This window comes from Carassius carassius, chromosome 9 (genome assembly GCF_963082965.1).
Source record: "Carassius carassius chromosome 9, fCarCar2.1, whole genome shotgun sequence".
NCBI classification, from domain to species: Eukaryota; Metazoa; Chordata; class Actinopteri; order Cypriniformes; family Cyprinidae; genus Carassius; species Carassius carassius.
This window is the reverse complement of record NC_081763.1, coordinates 8,772,186-8,790,715: the sequence shown is the minus strand read 5'-3', so window position 1 is coordinate 8,790,715 and position 18,530 is coordinate 8,772,186. Positions and strand designations below refer to the sequence as shown.

The 18,530-nt window shown below is 38.3% G+C and overlaps 1 protein-coding gene across 1 annotated transcript in view; it reads right to left on the bottom strand.

Moving 5' to 3' along the window:
• LOC132148859 (cytoplasmic phosphatidylinositol transfer protein 1-like) overlaps positions 1 to 18,530 on the bottom strand; it is a 95,522-nt gene that overhangs the window by 25,846 nt on the left and 51,146 nt on the right. Inside the window, exon 2 of the mRNA XM_059557604.1 lies at positions 4,831 to 4,979. Coding sequence (XP_059413587.1) covers positions 4,831 to 4,979 — 149 coding nt within the window. The remainder of the gene's footprint in view (positions 1 to 4,830; positions 4,980 to 18,530) is intronic.

The following is an 18,530-nucleotide window of genomic DNA, read 5'->3' as shown; positions in this document are numbered from 1 at the left end:
TTGTTGAGTCACATTACTGTCATGCCAGCTAAGAAAGACAGTACCGGTACTCAATGTTTCAAGGATACATATAGCTGACAAGACGGCAATGCGCCAAGGGCACCAAAAAGACAGAGAGGATAAAGATACTCTAACAGTCTGTTTTGACCTACAGAATGTTATTTCATGTCCACGTGCTGAAATCAGCTCTTTTTTCTACAAGCGGAAACTTAACTTGTATAATCTTACTGCTTACTGTTCGCAGACTAAAAAAGGCTACTGTGTTTGTGGACAGGGTCAATGTCAGGTAGGGGAGGAAATGATGTTGCAAGTGCACTAATAAAAATACTAGAACGCGTTGTACGTGATCATCCACATGCCACTGAGATGATTACATGGAGTGATAGTGGTGTGCCTCAGAACAGAAATTCCATAATAGCCTTTGCTATGGCAGATTTCCTGACAAGGCATCCTCAAATTAAAAAGATAACAATGAAATACTCTACTCCAGGCCACTCTGCAGTGCAGGAGGTAGACAATATGCACAGCCATATTGAAAAGGCAATGGCAATGTCTGAATTCTATTCCCCACTGTCTTTCTTGCGCATTTTACTGAAGGTGAACAGGAACAACCCATATGAAATCATTCAGATGAAGAGTATAGATTTCTACGACTTTCAGGCATTTACCAAGCTGTTTCAGTACAAACGGGTTCCATTTTTTGAAGTGTCACAGCTTGTGTTTGATCAGTGTCCATATACTCTTCATTACACAAAATCACATGCAGAGCCAAGAGTTGAAGTAGACATAAGAGGACCAAGCAAACACACGAGAAGCCTGGCACCTACATCCATCTTACCCAAACCAAGGGTACTCTCCAAACAGAGCATCATCAAACAGAGGCGAAGATGAGTGACCTTAAGTCCATGTTTAAATTCATGCCACTAGCAGATAGAGAGTATTGTAAGTCTGTGTTTTAAAAAGTTAGTCGTAGAGAGTTTAAGTCTATGTTTAAAAAAAAATGAGTCAGAGAGTATTATAGTTCTGTTTTAAAAAAAGAGTCTGACATTTTTTGTTATTATATATAGTCAGTGAGTAATCTTTCAATGATTATTAAACTTTATGAATTAATTTGCTGAAGCATGTCTGTTTTCTTGCAGTTTTTAAAGTGCTAAAAATATGATATAAATGTCATAGAAAGGATAAACTTTACTTTCTAACACATTGTTGAGACATTTTTACAACATTCATTTTATATTTAATGTTTAAATAATGTTTTGGCAGATAGAACCTTATAATTCTAAGCGAAAAGTGTTTTTTTTTAGAATTAGAAGGTTCTATCTGCATTTGACCCATTCCAAAAATCCCCATTTACAAATTTGAGAGGACTTTGATATTGTATATTTAGAATACATTTAGGGTCCCTGTTATTTTCCATGTTATTTTGTCCCTGTTTGAAAGAAACTTGTTCCCTATATGAATTTTCCTATATGTAATGCAAAAACTTTGAAGCTCAATATCTCAAAACTGCTCAGAACGCAGATAGAACCTTATAATTCCAAGGGGACGACTTGTATACTGTTGTTGTTGTTCTCTTGTTGACCTGACTGCTTCTATTGTTCTCATTTGTAAGTCACCTTGGATAAAAGCATCTGCTAAATGATTAAATGTAGCATGTAAATATATACATATATATACATATATATATATATATATATATATATATATATATATATACACACACACACACACACACATACATATATATATATATATATATATATATATATATATATATATATATACACATACATACATACACACACACACACATATATATATAGACACACACAGTGGTGGACTGCACTGGAATCATTTATTAGCATTTCTGAATGATAATTAAGCATAAAAAATTTTTTGGGGCAGCCTTAATGTTATTCATTTAAAGATTGACATTTTTACTGGTCTTATTTAATATTTATATTATGACTATGCATTGTTTTTATTTCAGCTTTATTAATTTCAGTACTTTATTTTACACCTATTTATTTCAGTTAGCTGCTGGGCAACATTTCTAACTGAATACGTTTTTCATTTAATAATTATATTTGACATAATTTAAAAAATGTATTTGATTTACTAAAATATTGCCAAATTTTACAAAAAAGTGTAGTTTTGGTTACCAATAACAACACTGGTTACAATGATGAATTGGCGAGTTTTCTGAACCATTACCCCGAAAAACTATCTGGATCACAGAGCAGAACGACATGTGATAAACAATGTGATAAAATTAATACATTCACAGAAGGCCAACAGTCCACCCAATCTTTTGCCATGGGTCTAAACTAATTGTTAGTGATGTCATGACCACCTCTCAGCCAATCATGACCCACAGAGCAACGGTTTAATCAGCCTGGTCCTGGGGGACTGATGTCTCAACTCAATAAAGCGTCTCTCCAAAAACACATCTGCATGAGCGATTGATTTATTGGTGGCCAGAATGGACAGTATCTTGCGGGACGATGTCCTGAATCCATTTACTGGCTATTTTTGGGAAAGTGTTTGGGTCTCGAGTCATGCCCTTGCTTATTCTTGTTAAACAAGCAGCCGCTTAGAGACTGAGAATGAATTGAAGATCTCCTGTGGACTGCAATGACCCCAACTGAGGCTCAATGTCAATGTACTTTAAAAACATCTATAAAAGAGACTACTAAGACCTGTGAAAAGAGAGAGATTTGCAGATAGTAAACGGAAATAGAAAATGTAGGGCAGGGCCTTATTTTTATCCATTCATCAGTTTGGTTAAAGTTAACAGTGTAGGTGACGTCAGCTGAAGAGCAAAGTCAAATATTGAACAACAGTGAAATCAAAAGTACGCATATTTACAAAAACTATGAAAATAATTTTGTCTTCTCATAACATATTGGTGAATCATGCACAATAAGACCAGGAACAATACTGTTTGGGTTCAGTACGATATAAAAAAGGCTTTTATCATGTTAATATAGATTTCCATTTCACATAAATGCTATTCTGTGACACTGTAGACTAGGGCTGCACGATATTGGGAAAAAATATCATTGCGATATTTTATTTTTCTGCGATATTTATTGCGATATGAAATCTAATCAAATTTTTCCTTACAAACAAAAATGGGGTGAGCACACTTACATTCTCATTTTAAATGATTTAAACATCGACACCATCATGTCAATTGATTAATATGCACAAGGGAGAGAGAACAAGACAGCGCTCGTGTTGTTTGAAGACGGTGATGGTGAGGCCAGGGCTCGCTCTCTCTATCTCCCCCTCTGTCTCTCGCACTCTCTCTCTCGCGCGCTCTCTTTCGCGCTCTCTGCACTGTCAAAACTTTCACTCTATGATGGTTATGCTGTGCAATTAATCCGCGAATCACATTCGTCAAGAGCCGGGGAGCAGCTGGCCCGTACACTTAATGAATAACTGATCAACTACGACAGCCAACATCGCACATCCTGCGATGTGACTATCGTGGATTCGTACATCGCGATATCGATGCTTAAACGACACATCGTGCAGCCCTACTGTAGACTGTCTGTTGAGTTAACAGAGTTCATGGTTGGACTTTATTTTACACTACATGTACTTACATGTACTTATAGTCTACTTACAGTGTATTTATCTAAGAAAGTTCTGGTAATACAAGGTAACTACATGGGGTAGGTTAGGTTTAGGGGTAGTTTCAGGGTTAGTACCTAGTTATTACATAGTTATTGTTATTACTATAATAAGTACATAGTATGTATATGAGAAACAGGACTGTAAAATAAAGTGTTACCAAGTGCATTCTTGCTTTAGAAGCCTTGAGCATGCACCCAGTTCATGCAGTAAAAGCAGACACGCTATAAAGTCAAGGACAGATTCTCATCACAAGTCGTATTTTGCACTCATTTCTACTGTGTTCAGTAGCTCTGTTCAAGGAGAGTGACATTATATGAATGAGCTTCCACTCTGTTGCTGGTCAGTTTATCAGATCTACACATCTAAATGTCATTTAGATGTCATGTAAAGCAACCGACAGGAGTTTGTTGTTAGAAATGCATGTTTATATGTTGGATCTCGGCCTGAACATTGGCAAAGTGGACTTTATGCTGATAGTTAAAAGGCATGTTATGGTTTGGCTACGTAAGTGATGATGTTAACAAATTATGTTTTATTTCAATTGTATAATGTCCACTCCCGGTCAGACGTTTGGAATGATTAAGATTTTTTGTGTTTTTGCTCAACAAGGCTGCATTTGTTTGATAAAAAAAACAGTAATACTGTAAAAATGGCATTACAATTTAAATGGAACTTCTTCAGCATCATTACTTCAGTCTTTAGTGTCACATGATCCTTCCGAAAACATTCTGATATATTAATGTTTATTATTATCAGTGTTGAAAACAGTTGTGCTGCTTAATATGTTTGCGGAAACTGCGATACACTACCATTCAAAAGAATAAAGTAAAATTTTAAAAATAAATTAATATTTATATTCAGCAAAGATGCATTAAATTGATCAAAAGCGAAAGTAAAGACATTTATAGTGTTACAAAAGATTTAGTTATTTTGAACTTTCTATACACCAAAGAATCCTGAAAAAAGTATATTAGGTTAAAGTTTTCAACATCAGTAAACAGAAGCATTATTATTAACTGAGGACCCATTAAAATTAATAATAATTAAGCACCAACTTTTGACTGGTAGTGTACGTGTTGATCGACTAATACAGTTTGAGTCTAGTATCACACACTCTGAACTGAAATACCTAGAGACTGTGCAGAGGTGTTTTGCCTGGATGAGTAATTGATGGCAGTTGCTACTCACTTGTTGAGATAAATGCGTTTCTCAGTGAACTGTCCCGGGCCGTAGTTAGGGTCCTCATACGGTTCATTCTGCACCACCTCCACACCCTCTCCTCTCTCGCTCTGCTCATGACTGTGCTTGCTGATCATGTACAGCTGACCAATCCTGTACTGGAGACACAGACCCAAAACAGTCAGGACCGCCATATTCAAAATCTCATAAAACCGGACAGAACCCAAACAGTGTCATCTGATGCATAGTCTGCATAAACATGGCAAAAGCTTTTCCAAATCATAGCTTGTTTATGATGATCCAAGATCTTTAAGTCTGTGCTGTTTTCAGCTGATGTGCAAAAATGAAATAAAACAAAAAAATCAGTAAAACTTATCCACAGGAAAGCCATTAATGTCTATAAACTCATCAGTTAGGAAAAAACACATTTTACTATACATATGCAGTATATTACATATTTATTATGTTAACTTCATTATTTAATGTACGTTTAAATAAATCTGTTTGAGCTGAAACAACGAATCGATTTAATCGATTAAAATCGATTATTAAAATAGTTGTCAACTAATTTAGTCATCGATTCGTTGCTAAATAACTTATTTGCCATAAGCGGCTCATTTCGGGCATATTTCAAATCTGCGGTGACCAAAGTGTGGCAGTAATGAGCCACCGGAAGTTTTACTCAGCCAGTACAGCAGGAGAAGTAGCGAATAGCCAATAGCTGGCCTCGTTTTATGTCACGTGCTTCCCGAACCAGCGTCTCTGCAGCATTCAGCGGGATGTGGGAGTACTTTACTTTGAGCCTTCAAAAAAGAAGATTAACCTGTAAACTCTGCACTACTGCACTGTTTAAGGGGCCGTTCACATATTGCGTCTTTTGCGCGCTCAAGTTCGTTATTTCCAACACCGCACCGCATCGAGTTAAAAACATTTCAACTTTTCAGAATGCGGCAAGCGCACCGCGGGTCATGTGAAAAGAACCAAATAATCAGCTTCATCCTTTCACGTAACAACGTTTAAAGCTCAGCCAAGATGAAGGAACAGCTGATCATAGCTGTATATGGATTTCCATTTTGAAATAAATTTAGTAGCAGAGCTACTGCAAGCGATTTTTAGAGCTGCAAATCCATTTATCCTTTGCTGAAATTTCCGCGTCTTCAAGGAGAGAGCACGTCATGGTTGCTTAGCAACGGCAGACGCCTCAGGGGTGCAACTATGGAAGCATATGGGTAGCATTATTCAATTTGGAATGTAATATGCAAAATGACAATGCAATATGTAAAATGACAATGCATTTCTGTATTTACATTCACATTTTCCAATACATTTGTGCAACGTTTGGTGCAAAATGAAAATGAAAATTAAATGACAATTTTCATTTGCCATTTCATACACCAGTTTTAATATGTAAAATGAATACTAATTTTAACGCTTTATAAGTTGCAAAATTAAAATGAAAATGTATTACAGAAATGATTAGATATGTCTAACATGTTCAAGCAAAAACTGTGGCAAAATGATCATTTAAATGCTATTTTTCTTAAATGCATTAACACTCACAGTCAAAACACTTACGATTGCATTTTCATTCAGTGTCCCGGAATGAATGTAGCAAAATTCAATGTGCACATTGAAAATGCATTCCGAGCTGATCACGTGTCCGCCCCCTCCCGCCATGTCAATCACTGCGTGAACAAGGCGGGGCTTGCAGAAGGTCAAGAGACTCAAATCTCAAGAAGAGGATTCAAGTGAGAGAACATGGACAAGACAGTTGGCCCGTGTACGTTTGATCATTTCAGTTTATGGCTTCAATATTTCATTCGCACTTGTGGGCGGAGCTGAAATGCTGCTTTCATCTGATTGGTCAAATCGCTCCACCTTCAGCTCAGTCTTTCCATTCTTTCAGGCAGAATAAGAGTCAGTGCGAGTGAAGCACTGTAATGTCTGAAACCACCGCTCACTGTTAATTAGCATAATATTTGAATCAGATGTAGCTGGGCACATAATTCGTGCTGCTGCGACCTGCAAATTATTTCTAGGTTGTAGTATTGTATGAATATTGTCCCACTGATAAAAACAGTTCAAATAGTTCTGTCTCCTTGGATAACAGTGAAGTGCATTGAAAGTGCATTGAAAGATTTATACATATAACTCAGCTGGTGATTATTAAATAAAAAAATTTCAGGTTTTGATTTTCGACTAAATGAAAACTTTACTTTCAGTTTCCATATTTTGAAACAATTTCAGATCAATAAAATCAAGTCGTCGTGAATAGAAGTTGTTTCAGATTTAGATTTGAGGGGATTTTACACACACTTTATAATGACATATTAAGTTATATCTGATTTATTCACTCATTCACTTTGGCCACTTAATATGTTTGTCAGACTCTGTCAAAATAAAAGGCAAAATAAAGCCGATCAAAACAGTGTAAGATTAACCAGAGCCTTTGGCCCTCTGCAGGAATGACTTTTAGACCCTAGCAGATGTCAACAGAAACACAGCACAGCCTCACAATCACGAGCGGGATCATGCTCTGCCTGATACAGCATACAGTATCATATGTTTTGGAGAGCATGACAGCTGTGACAGCTGCTTATCTGTGTGAACAGAACATGCCCCAGGCATATGTTCTGCTCTCTGCATCTCCAACCCAGCTACTGCCTCACTGGAGACACGCAAAGATCCTTATCGAGCCAGTCATACATGCAGAGAATGACCACAGCCCTGCAGCTCATGCGGTTTTATTCATATGTCAATGATAAAATATGACGTACTTTAGTTTTTTAAGGCTTCAGGCTGGACAGATGCTGACTGTGTGTGTGTGCCAGACCATGATGAACATAGACAAGATGAACAGCCAAGTAGTCAAAATGTTCCAGTGAAAGCCACTAGCATTTGAACATCTCTAACTAGCTACTGTAAACTATGCACCGTTTCTTCTTTTCCTTTAGCGCTACTATACCTATCTGAAAAGGAGCTTAAAATGACCTTGATTTTAAAAGTAATTTTTTGCCTAATGTATTTGTCCAGATTGTGTTAATTAAATTGTGTACTTATGGTTGAAATGTTAAAATGTTTGACAATTTTGATACGGACAGAAGTATAGCAACTGATGCTATTATCCCAATCTCACTGCAACACTAACTAGTTAATGTAGTAACCAGCTACTATAGTTATTAGCATTGGCTAATGAATAGTTTACACCAATGTCCATTTAAGTGCCTCTTGTGGCAAAACTGAGAACACAAGGTATACTTGTGTTGCAGATTTAATTGTGACACGCTGCGACATACAACAATGCAAGAAAATCAATCTTATCTATTAATTCTGTGTTGTACATAAAAATAAAAAATAAAAAAGTGTTCAGGGTTGATCACAATATTTGAGGATGTTTACATAGAAAAACAATGGAAAAGCATCGCAGTGGAATGCCAAAACTATATGTTGCCCTTACAGCAGTATTACCATTACGGCTTCAATATTTAAAGTATTTCCTGTTTGGAACTAACTTCTGAGCACAAGAACTTAGGATGCTTTCACTCTTGATTCGACTGCATGGTCCAAAATAACAAAACACTGACAAAACAAAACCCAACACAACACGCAATGCAAAAAGTCTAAGTCACTATAATCAGTAATTAAGTCCCCACTTGATGCGACAAAATGCCTAGTTTATAATGGGTTTTATTGTTTTTGTCTTTTCGCGCTGGGACACACAGCATCACAGTATGTTAAGGGGTGGAACATTTCCATCACATGTTTGAGGAATTCAGCCAATCACAATGAATTGTATAGCTGGCCAATCAGAGCACACCTCGTTTTTAGAATGATGAGCTTTGTAAAAATTTACGCAATCAAAATAATTTTTTTTTTTTTTTTTTACCGTAAACCATATAAACATATTGCATTACACCAAATACACAAAATACTGTTCTTTCTAGTAACGCCATATGACCCCTTTAATGCACAGTTTGACCAATTCATATCCCATCGTAGCGGGTTCACTTCTGTGATTTAGTATGACTGCATTCACATCAGAAGCAAACCATACTGTTGTTCACATCTGTACCCCAGACCACCCTCTTTAAGTGGATAAGGGTACGGTTTTGTAGGTGTGCACCCACGTTCAGAAAATAGCATTGACATTAGCCAAACTTGAAAACGTTAAAATAATGCAAGCCAACATGGCATGGTCACACACTGACAAAAAGTTTCCAAAAATGTATTTTCAATAACGTAGCGATGTATGAAGCAGAGCTCATAACTAATTTTCAAACCAAGTGGCTTCTGTTGGTCAGTGTGCTAAATTCAAGTGACCAACAAAATTAGCGAAAACTGCTCGGGTAGCTTTTTCGCCATCACACAAAAATTTCCATGATGTGGATTACTAATCCTAACTAATAACTAATTTTCACACATGAAATTTTGCAGCCAGAATACAGTCACTTCGAAAGGAATCCACACTACCGGCAATTTCACATAAGGGTGAAAGATTTCTCCCTATTCACAATGGGATCGAGTTATCCACACAGCTTTGAGGCATTGACCAGCTAATTTGAAAGAGACTGAGCTGTGCTCGATACTTTGCTACACTAAAAAAAATGCAACAATGACTATTCCCAAACAAGTTTCCCAAACACACCCCTCAAATGCTTAATTATAATGTTTAACCTCCTCTCTCCCCTGAAGCATGCCATGCTCACCTCCATATCCTTCATTCATCTGAGCTTTTTAAAAACCATGGCTCTTTGTTTGATTAATGAGATATTGTCCTCATTGTTATCCTCTAAAACCCAATTAAAACTGGAGAAAAAGCGAGAAAACGAGAGCGGCTGTGGGGTTCAAGTGGTGGTGAATAATTCATCGCTACCACTTTCACTTTGTGTGCGATGGACAGGTGTGAGGAGAGATGAGAGGATGGAAAGACTGCATGAGAGCACATTAAGAGTTGGGAGTGAAATGTCATTTTAAAAATAAATAAATGAGGCAGAGATGGAGAAGCGCATGCTTGATCTTCTTTGATGGCAAACTTGAGTCTTTTTTTGTTCTTTTAAGCGTGACTCTAGTTTCACCCACAGCAGCACTCTGTTACCTGGAGAGTGCCTGTGTTTCATGGAAAAAGAGTAAGTTAATGGTGAGTCATTAGACTGTGCTGTCAGGCTGCTCTCTGAGAGCTCTTGAGGGCTGCACTGATTGTGTTGGGGAGAGAAAACGGTGGTTTTGTTGATACTGAAAAACCTCTCTCAGGCACACTGACGAAAGACTTCAATCATACACACAGGGAGGTTCATGCACTGCAGTCAGCTGAATCTACAGTCGTGGCCAAAAGTTTTGAGAATTACATAAGTATTAGTTTTCAAAAAGTTTGCTGCTAAACTGCTTTTAGATCTTTGTTTCAGTTGTTTCTGTGATGTACTGAAATATAATTACAAGCACTTCATACGTTTCAAAGGCTTTTATCGACAATACATGACATTTATGCAAAGAGTCAGTATTTGCAGTGTTGGCCCTTCTTTTTCAGGACCTCTGCAATTCGACTGGGCATGCTCTCAATCAACTTCTGGGCCAAATCCTGACTGATAGCAACCCATTCTTTCATAATCACTTCTTGGAGTTTGTCAGAATTAGTGGGTTTTTGTTTGTCCACCCTCCTCTTGAAGATTGACCACAAGTTCTCAATGGGATTAAGATCTGGGGAGTTTCCAGGCCATGGACCCAAAATTTCAACATTCTGGTCCCTGAGCCACTTAGTTATCACTTTTGCCTTATGGCACGGTGCTCCATCGTGCTGGAAAATGCATTGTTCTTCACCAAACTGTTGTTGGATTGTTGGAAGAAGTTGCTGTTGGAGGGTGTTTTGGTGCCAGTCTTTATTCATGGCTGTGTTTTTGGGCAGAATTGTGAGTGAGCCCACTCCCTTGGATGAGAAGCAACCCCACACATGAATGGTGTCAGGATGCTTTACTGTTGGCATGACACAGGACTGATGGTAGCGCTCACCTTTTCTTCTCCGGACAAGCCTTTTTCCAGATGCCCCAAACAATCGGAAAGGGGCTTCATCGGAGAATATGACTTTGCCCCAGTCCTCAGCAGTCCATTAAATTTACTTTAGAAGATCAATCTGTCCCTGATGTTTTTTTTGGAGAGAAGTGGCTTCTTTGCTGCCCTTCTTGACACCAGGCCATCTTCCAGAAGTCTTGGCCTCACTGTGCGTGCAGATGCGCTCACACCTGCCTGCTGCCATTCCTGAGCAAGCTCTGCACTGGTGGCACTCCGATCCCGCAGCTGAATCCTCTTTAGGAGACGATCCTGGGGCTTGCTGGACTTTCTTGGACGCCCTGAAGCCTTCTTTACAAGAATTGAACCTCTTTCCTTGAAGTTCTTGATGATCCTATAAATTGTTGATTTAGGTGCAATCTTAGTAGCCACAATATCCTTGCCTGTGAAGCCATTTTTATGCAACGCAATGATGGCTGCACGTGTTTCTTTGCAGGTCACCATGGTTAACAATGGAAGAACAATGATTTCAAGCATCACCCTCCTTTTAACATGTCAAGTCTGCCATTCTAACTCAATCAGCCTGACATAATGATCTCCAGCCTTGTGCTCGTCCACATTCTCACCTGAGTTAACAAGACGATTACTGAAATGATCTCAGCAGGTCCTTTAATGACAGCAATGAAATGCAGTGGAAAGGTTTTTTTGGGATTAAGTTAATTTTCATGGCAAAGAAGGACTATGCAATTCATCTGATCACTCTTCATAGCATTCTGGAGTATATGCAAGTTGCTATTATAAAAACTTAAGCAGCAACTTTTCCAATCTCCAATATTTATGTAATTCTCAAAACTTTTGGCCACGACTGTAGTGTGCCAACAGCACGTTTGAAAGGAATGCAAGTGGTGTGTCTTCATTCAAAACTTGCGACTAGGGTTGCCACCCTGCGCAATACGATGATGATCCAGTTCAGTGTTGTCATTCCTCAGCAATGCAATGCAATGCAAGTCAACATTGTATACTCAGCATTGCAATAATGGCATTAGCTTATGTTTTTTTCCCCCCAGCAGTCCCCCAGTGGTTTCTCTTTCAGGTAAACTACTGTCATAACAGAACATTTTCAAATCTTGACTAACTGTGAGTGGAGGAACTGTGAGAGGGAAATAATGCTATATTAATGTAGACTGAAAAGTTTCCCCTACAGACAGATGACAACAGGATCCAGCGGATAAGTGGGTAATTTTGCAATTCTCAACTGAATAACACTGAATAGCTGCCTTTCTGATTGTTTCATTAGCGCCAGCACACACATGCAAAAAATCAGAGACACTTGAATGCAAACACTTTAGGAACGCTTTAAAACCCTACTGGATGATGTACAGTATTGTTAAGAAAAACGCTACTGAGAAGGCAAAATGAAAGACTGAAGACTACATCTCGGGCAACAGGTTGTTGAGAGTTGGTGAGCAATGGTAACAGATGACTGTAGAGCCATTATCTACACAATACTCCTCAGACACCACTATATCATTAAACCACGAGCAGCAGCGGCACATTTACATTCCGCCCATTCACTACTAATTCGAAAGCTTAAGGGATTCTGTGCCCATGGAGAAAAGGAAATTAACTGTGATCTTCTTGACAAGAACAACTTCAAGTGCTCCAGCTGTCTGTAATGACAAACTGGTAACTGGCTTGTCCACAACAGGTTTATCTTTTTTGACCTTTGTGTACGTCTCTCTGTCTGATTTACAACCAGTGAAAATTAATAACTGGCATTGAATCACACTTTTAACCTTATCTTTTTAACCCCTAAACACATCTGAATCAGCTAATCAAGTGCGGTGTTCAAAATCGTCCTCTAATAAAGTCCAGTTGAAGGAGTGAATGAAAAGGAGTGGGCAAATTCGGACACTGAAAGCGTCGGAAGGGCTGCTGCTTTTCTAGTTTGTGCTTTCTGTTTAATAATCATATGAAACTTAGCAAACTGGCAGCAACAGTACTAATAAAAACAAATTGTCATGGAAACTAGCATATATAAACAATTAAAAAGAACCGGTATGTTATTACACCGTGATCACATTGGACCAGCAGTTTGGAAAATTGATGGACTGATGATTCAACTGCAGCTGGAACCTTCTGTCGAGACACAGGAAATTATTCCCCACAACCCTCACAGTGCATTATGGGTATTCTCTAGCCGCTGAGTGTACATCAATTGCACACTTGTTATTGCAGTGCATTATGGGATTGAATGAGTGTTTTTGATAATGTGCACTATGGTTTCAGACAGCACCACAAATGGCTGTCCCCTCAAGTAATGCCATATTTAATGGTATAGGTGGCTATTTTGGACATGGCCAGGATCTTCAGAATAACACGGTGTCTATACAACGATGTAAAGCTGTTTTCACTCTATGATGCAATTACTGTAAATCCAAGATGACAACACATGACGTTGTACTCAGAGCTGTTCCAAGTCCTAAATGAATCTGGCAGTCATCAGGTGCTCTCATTTCAGAGGAGAAAGAACACTTTTTAAACCAATACCTCACTCTTAACTACCCAGAGAGATGTGAACCGTTGATTTAACAGTGCTAAGCTGTCTGCATCAGATGAATAATCAAAAAGCGACTGTTCTTCTAGAAAGCTCAATCAGAACAAAGAGCAAAACAGTTTCTTATCAACCCACGCAAGGTAAATGCTGTACATGAGCCAAAGCGAGCTCTATGTTATGCTGCAGATGTACCATGATATTAGATACATATGGCACAGTACAGAATGAATACCATTTTCATGTACCGTGGCAAGTCCACAGTAAACAACTGTTGGACAAGGTACAAAATGTTCATCATGGGTTGCATAGGAAGTTATTGTTTGTAATATTTATGCTTTCTCACGAGATCAGGAAAATACTGTGCACACTGCATAGCTGTATTGCCATTGTACAGACATAATGTAACATATTATTAACACTCTCATGCACATTAATCTATTTTTACATTTTGTACAAATAAATTTGAATTTGCGACCTATTTGTCAAAGCGTAAAAATAGATGCATTTCCATGAAAGTGTGTTGGTATTAAATGTCACATTGTGTCTGTGCAAGAGCCATACATCTATACAGTGGGCACAGTATTTTCCCAATCTCATTATAAAACAGGTCGACAACTTCCTAAGCATTTGAATGATCCGTTTCATACAAAATCTAAACTTTTATTAGGTCCACCTCTAACGGTGTATTCACACCGGTCTGGTTTGGTTCGATTTAAAACGAACTCTGGGCGATTTATTTACAGGCGATCACACATTTAGCTGAGCAATTCGATTTAGCCTGCTATCGCTTTCCTGTGTGTGCTGTTTTTTTAAGTTTCACTTTCTTTATACCTAATCCGTCTTTTGTGCATTGCCATTGTCAGTATGCCATGGTAGGTGAACATAAGAGCATGCTCTCACCGCCGGAATAATCTTACAGCACTTCGTCTTCGCAAAAACCTTGTTACAACATTGTATAGATGACATTGGTCCAGACCAAAGCAAGTGAACTAGCAGACTTCCCTGGTGTGAACTAAATCATTGGGGCTTAGGCAGTTCATATGAAAATGTGCAAATGAGATTGTACAAATAATGAGATTAGCGGGAAGACACTTTGCCCATTGTATAGACCTTTTTCATGGAACGCGAAATTACCCATTATGCTTTGCGCGTATGCGTATGTAGGATGCTTCGAACTTCTGGTTCGCAACTAGATGCGTTTAATTAGCCGTTACAGAGATTTTGGACCGCTCTGAAACCACATTTGTAATCGGTTTTACTTACTTTTAACGGCCATAATGTCAACAAACAACGGCAACATTAGTTCGCGGTGGCAGCATGGTCAAGGCTATTTAACAAAAACCGTAAACAATGTAACTGTGTCTGTTCCACATCCTACGAAGTTGACCAGCGCCACCTCCTGGTTTGATGATATGAAACAATGGCCAGCAGTCACATATGTTGACATATTCAATTATCTTGTTTTGTCTGAGGGTGTGGATGGCGAGGAACTTAGAAATTATAAAAGTACCAAAGCATACAGTTATCTACACAGTAACAAAATTGGACGAATTCTTTGCCATAAACATCAGCAGTTCACATTACTGAAAGCGGAGGTAGAGCCGAGTCAGGCTATTAATAAACCAAACCACATCGCGTGGGTTATGTTACAAAATAACGGAGTAGTGGAAACAGCTGGATGCTCCTGTGTAGCTGGTCCTGGCAGGTCTTGTAGTCATGCTGCTGCTGTGTTGTGGAAGGTGGGTATTTATAAATACAGCAACACTTCTAATGTAGCTAAACGCAAACCTAACAATACTAGAGGGTAATAATATGGCAAAACACCTGCCCACTTCAAGCACTGACTGCGTGATACAATGTAAAGACGTATTTTTAGAGCAGTATTTGACCAATTATACATTTCAGTTATAACTAAATTGTTTAGCTCTAAAAAGTGCTAATGGGGATGTATTGTTTAATAATAAAGTAAACAATATGTTCTGGTTTTTGAAAGGTGCAAAATGCAGTGGTCAGTGGTATGACAGGGCTATCTTGCACTGATGAGCAGTGTAGATGGAATGCAGGAACCAGAAGAAACCTTGAACAGAAAAGAATCAGTCAGATGACCTTTAGATGTCACAAAGCTGAGGATGTATATGGTGCCAATTCAACAAGGGAGGGAGAAAGGCTACCATCTACACCAAGCTATGACACACATCAAGACTTCAGGGAGAGAATCAGTTCTTCAGACACAAAACCACTTTTTGAATTAAAAAACAGTCTTTTGGAAAAATGCTACACTGCCAATGTATCAGTGGAAGGAGATGACACTGAGAGCTTAGAAGTCCACCAGCCACATGGAGAGACTTTGACTTGCTGTAAATGTAAAGCATTTTACAGCAAATACATAGAACTGAACTTTGACCAGGCAGCTGAATTGGAGATTCAAACACAAAATCAGAGTTTGTCAGAGGTGTGGCATAGTGCAAGACAGCCCAGGATCACTGCTAGTTCAGCTAAAAGTGTACCAGTGCGAGCAACAACAAATCCTGATAAATTCATGAGAGAGCATCTCTTTCCTACCTTTCGAGGTAATGCGGCTACAAAGTATGGAAATGAGAAAGAGGCAATAGCTTGTAGCTTTCTTGTAGAAAAAGGTCTACAGGTCTCCCACTCAGGTATCAGGGTCAGCCTGGCAGAACCATGGCTGTCTGCAAGCCCTGATGGCATAATAAATGGTATGGAACTACTGGAAATAAAGTGTCCCGTTCCCAAGAACAACACCGCCTCTCTAGCAGATCATTTCACTATAAATAATAGTGATATCAAAATGGTTGATGGCAAGCCTGAATTACAGAAGAACGGAGTCAGGGGCTTCTACAGTCAGATACAATTAGGCATGTTTTGTACAGGGCTGAGAATGGCAAAACTGTTTGTCTGGTCTCCAAAGGAACACATTCTGATAAATGTACCATACGATGCAGAGTATTTAACAGACCAGGTTACTCGACTAAGAGGCTTTTACTTCTCAGTGATGCTTCCTAGAGTAGTGGATGAATTCTCTGCTGGACGATTCAAACTGAATGACAAATACTTACATATAGTCAAAAAAGATTAACCTACTGGTGAACAAAGATTAACAGTTTTAAAAACTGTACAGATGCTGACATGGAGAAAAAGTTTTTATTGTGTCAAGTCAAGTTTTAACATTTTTTTTATGTATGTGATATTTTCTTGTTTACAGGGTTTGCACTTAGAAAGTCTTGTGTGTTATTTATTTATATTAGATTAAAGTGTATATATGTACATAGCACAAGGAAATAGAAAACACACTGAAATGGATTTTTGAGAAGTTAAAATGTCAAGTATTGTTATTAAACACATATATACATATATGTACATGACTAATGCAGCAGTGTGAGCATCAAATGAAAAGTTAATCCAGAAATTAAAATCTTGTCATTATTTTCTCACCGTCATGTCAGTCCAAACTTGTATAATTTTTTCTTTCTTCTGTTGAACAATGATTTATTTTGGAGAATGTTGGTAACCAGACAGTTGATGGTAACCATTGACTTCATAGTGAAAAAAAAAAATGACTATGGAAGTCTGATTACTATCAACTGTCTGGTTACCAACATTCTCCAAAATAAATCATGGGAGCGAGTTGAAGACAACATTTCATTTTAAAATAACTTAATTATCTGCTTCACGGATTAGATCACCACGCAAATTCACTAAAGCTGCACATATACGCAGAATTTTATCTATCTTTGGCATAAGGGTGATAGGCAAGGTCTGTGATAACACCTTGTATACTTTCAGTCTCCTAATTGCACGTTCAACATGTATCCTTACATTTGCAATCCTGCGGCTACATGTGACTTTTTCTTCTGTTAGCTGCATTTTGTTGGCAAAGTGAGGAATTATCATATTGACTTTTCTTTCAAACAACAAGTCTCTAATCAAAAAACCCCTGTCCACCATCACTTCATCTCCTGGATGGAGGTATTCGAGAATGCCAGAATCACACGTGATGAATTTGTCACTACAGCGTCCCCCATACGCTGCAGATATAAACATTACTAGACCACATGGTGCAATAGCCACTAAATACTTGATGGTGTTGCAAGCATAGTAGTGGCTGTATGATTCAGACTTTGAGTCTAGGTTCCCTGGTCTTTGGACTTCACTTTCACTGCAGTCTAAGATACAGGTAACATTGGGATAATGTTGCTTGTATGCCTCTGGTGTTGTGGCCCTGATTGTTTCTTTGGGGAGCCATGGTATCAGTTCCTTCAAGACTGCAGCCATGGTGTCAATCCAAAAAGAAATTATCCTGCTCACTTGACTCACTGATATACGGAATCGAATGGCAAGATCTTCTATCAACAGGTTTAATTTCAGCTTCATTAATGTGAGCAAGATTTGCTGTTCAATTTCAGTCTGGTAAGCCAGATTCTCATGGGGACGCAGAACAGCTACAAGGGTATGAAATGTGTGGAGAGGGAGCCCAGTGTAGAGATTTGAGTCATAGTCATTCATCGGAGTTAGAGGCTTGAATGTATCGCACTGCGTTGACTGGTTTACATAAGTTATACTGTGTTGTCTCTTAATATAACAATGCTCCTCGAAGATGTGGTCTTCCCACTGTGTTCCAACAGAGGTAAAGGTTTTAGATGTACAGCTGCTGTCATCTACATCTGTTTGCTTGGGACTGGGGACAGATGCAAGACTCTCTTCTACAGGTCTCATCTCATCCGTTAAATGTTGCTCTGGGTTAACACCAGCTCCTGTAAATACAGAAAAGGCATTATACAGTGAAGCATCTAAAATCATATCGTTTCTATTTTTAGAAAATGGTTAATTACAAAAATGTATTACCTAATTAATTTTAGGATATAAAATGCAGAATTTTGGTTTAGCACTAACACACTTTTAATTGGCATTGTATGAAAGACAAAATGCTGACTTTCCAAATTTTGTAAACCAAAATGAGTTAATGAACAACTACTTTTAGGTATTATTTTGTTAAATGTTGTAATTTGAGCTGCAATATGGTGAACTCTCCACTGAAAGAAACCGACACAGACTGACTGATATCAGTGCCTTTGTTTTGTCTGAAGATGCTTACCAGTAATGTAATTTCTAAGGCGCGTTAAAAAAAAAAAGA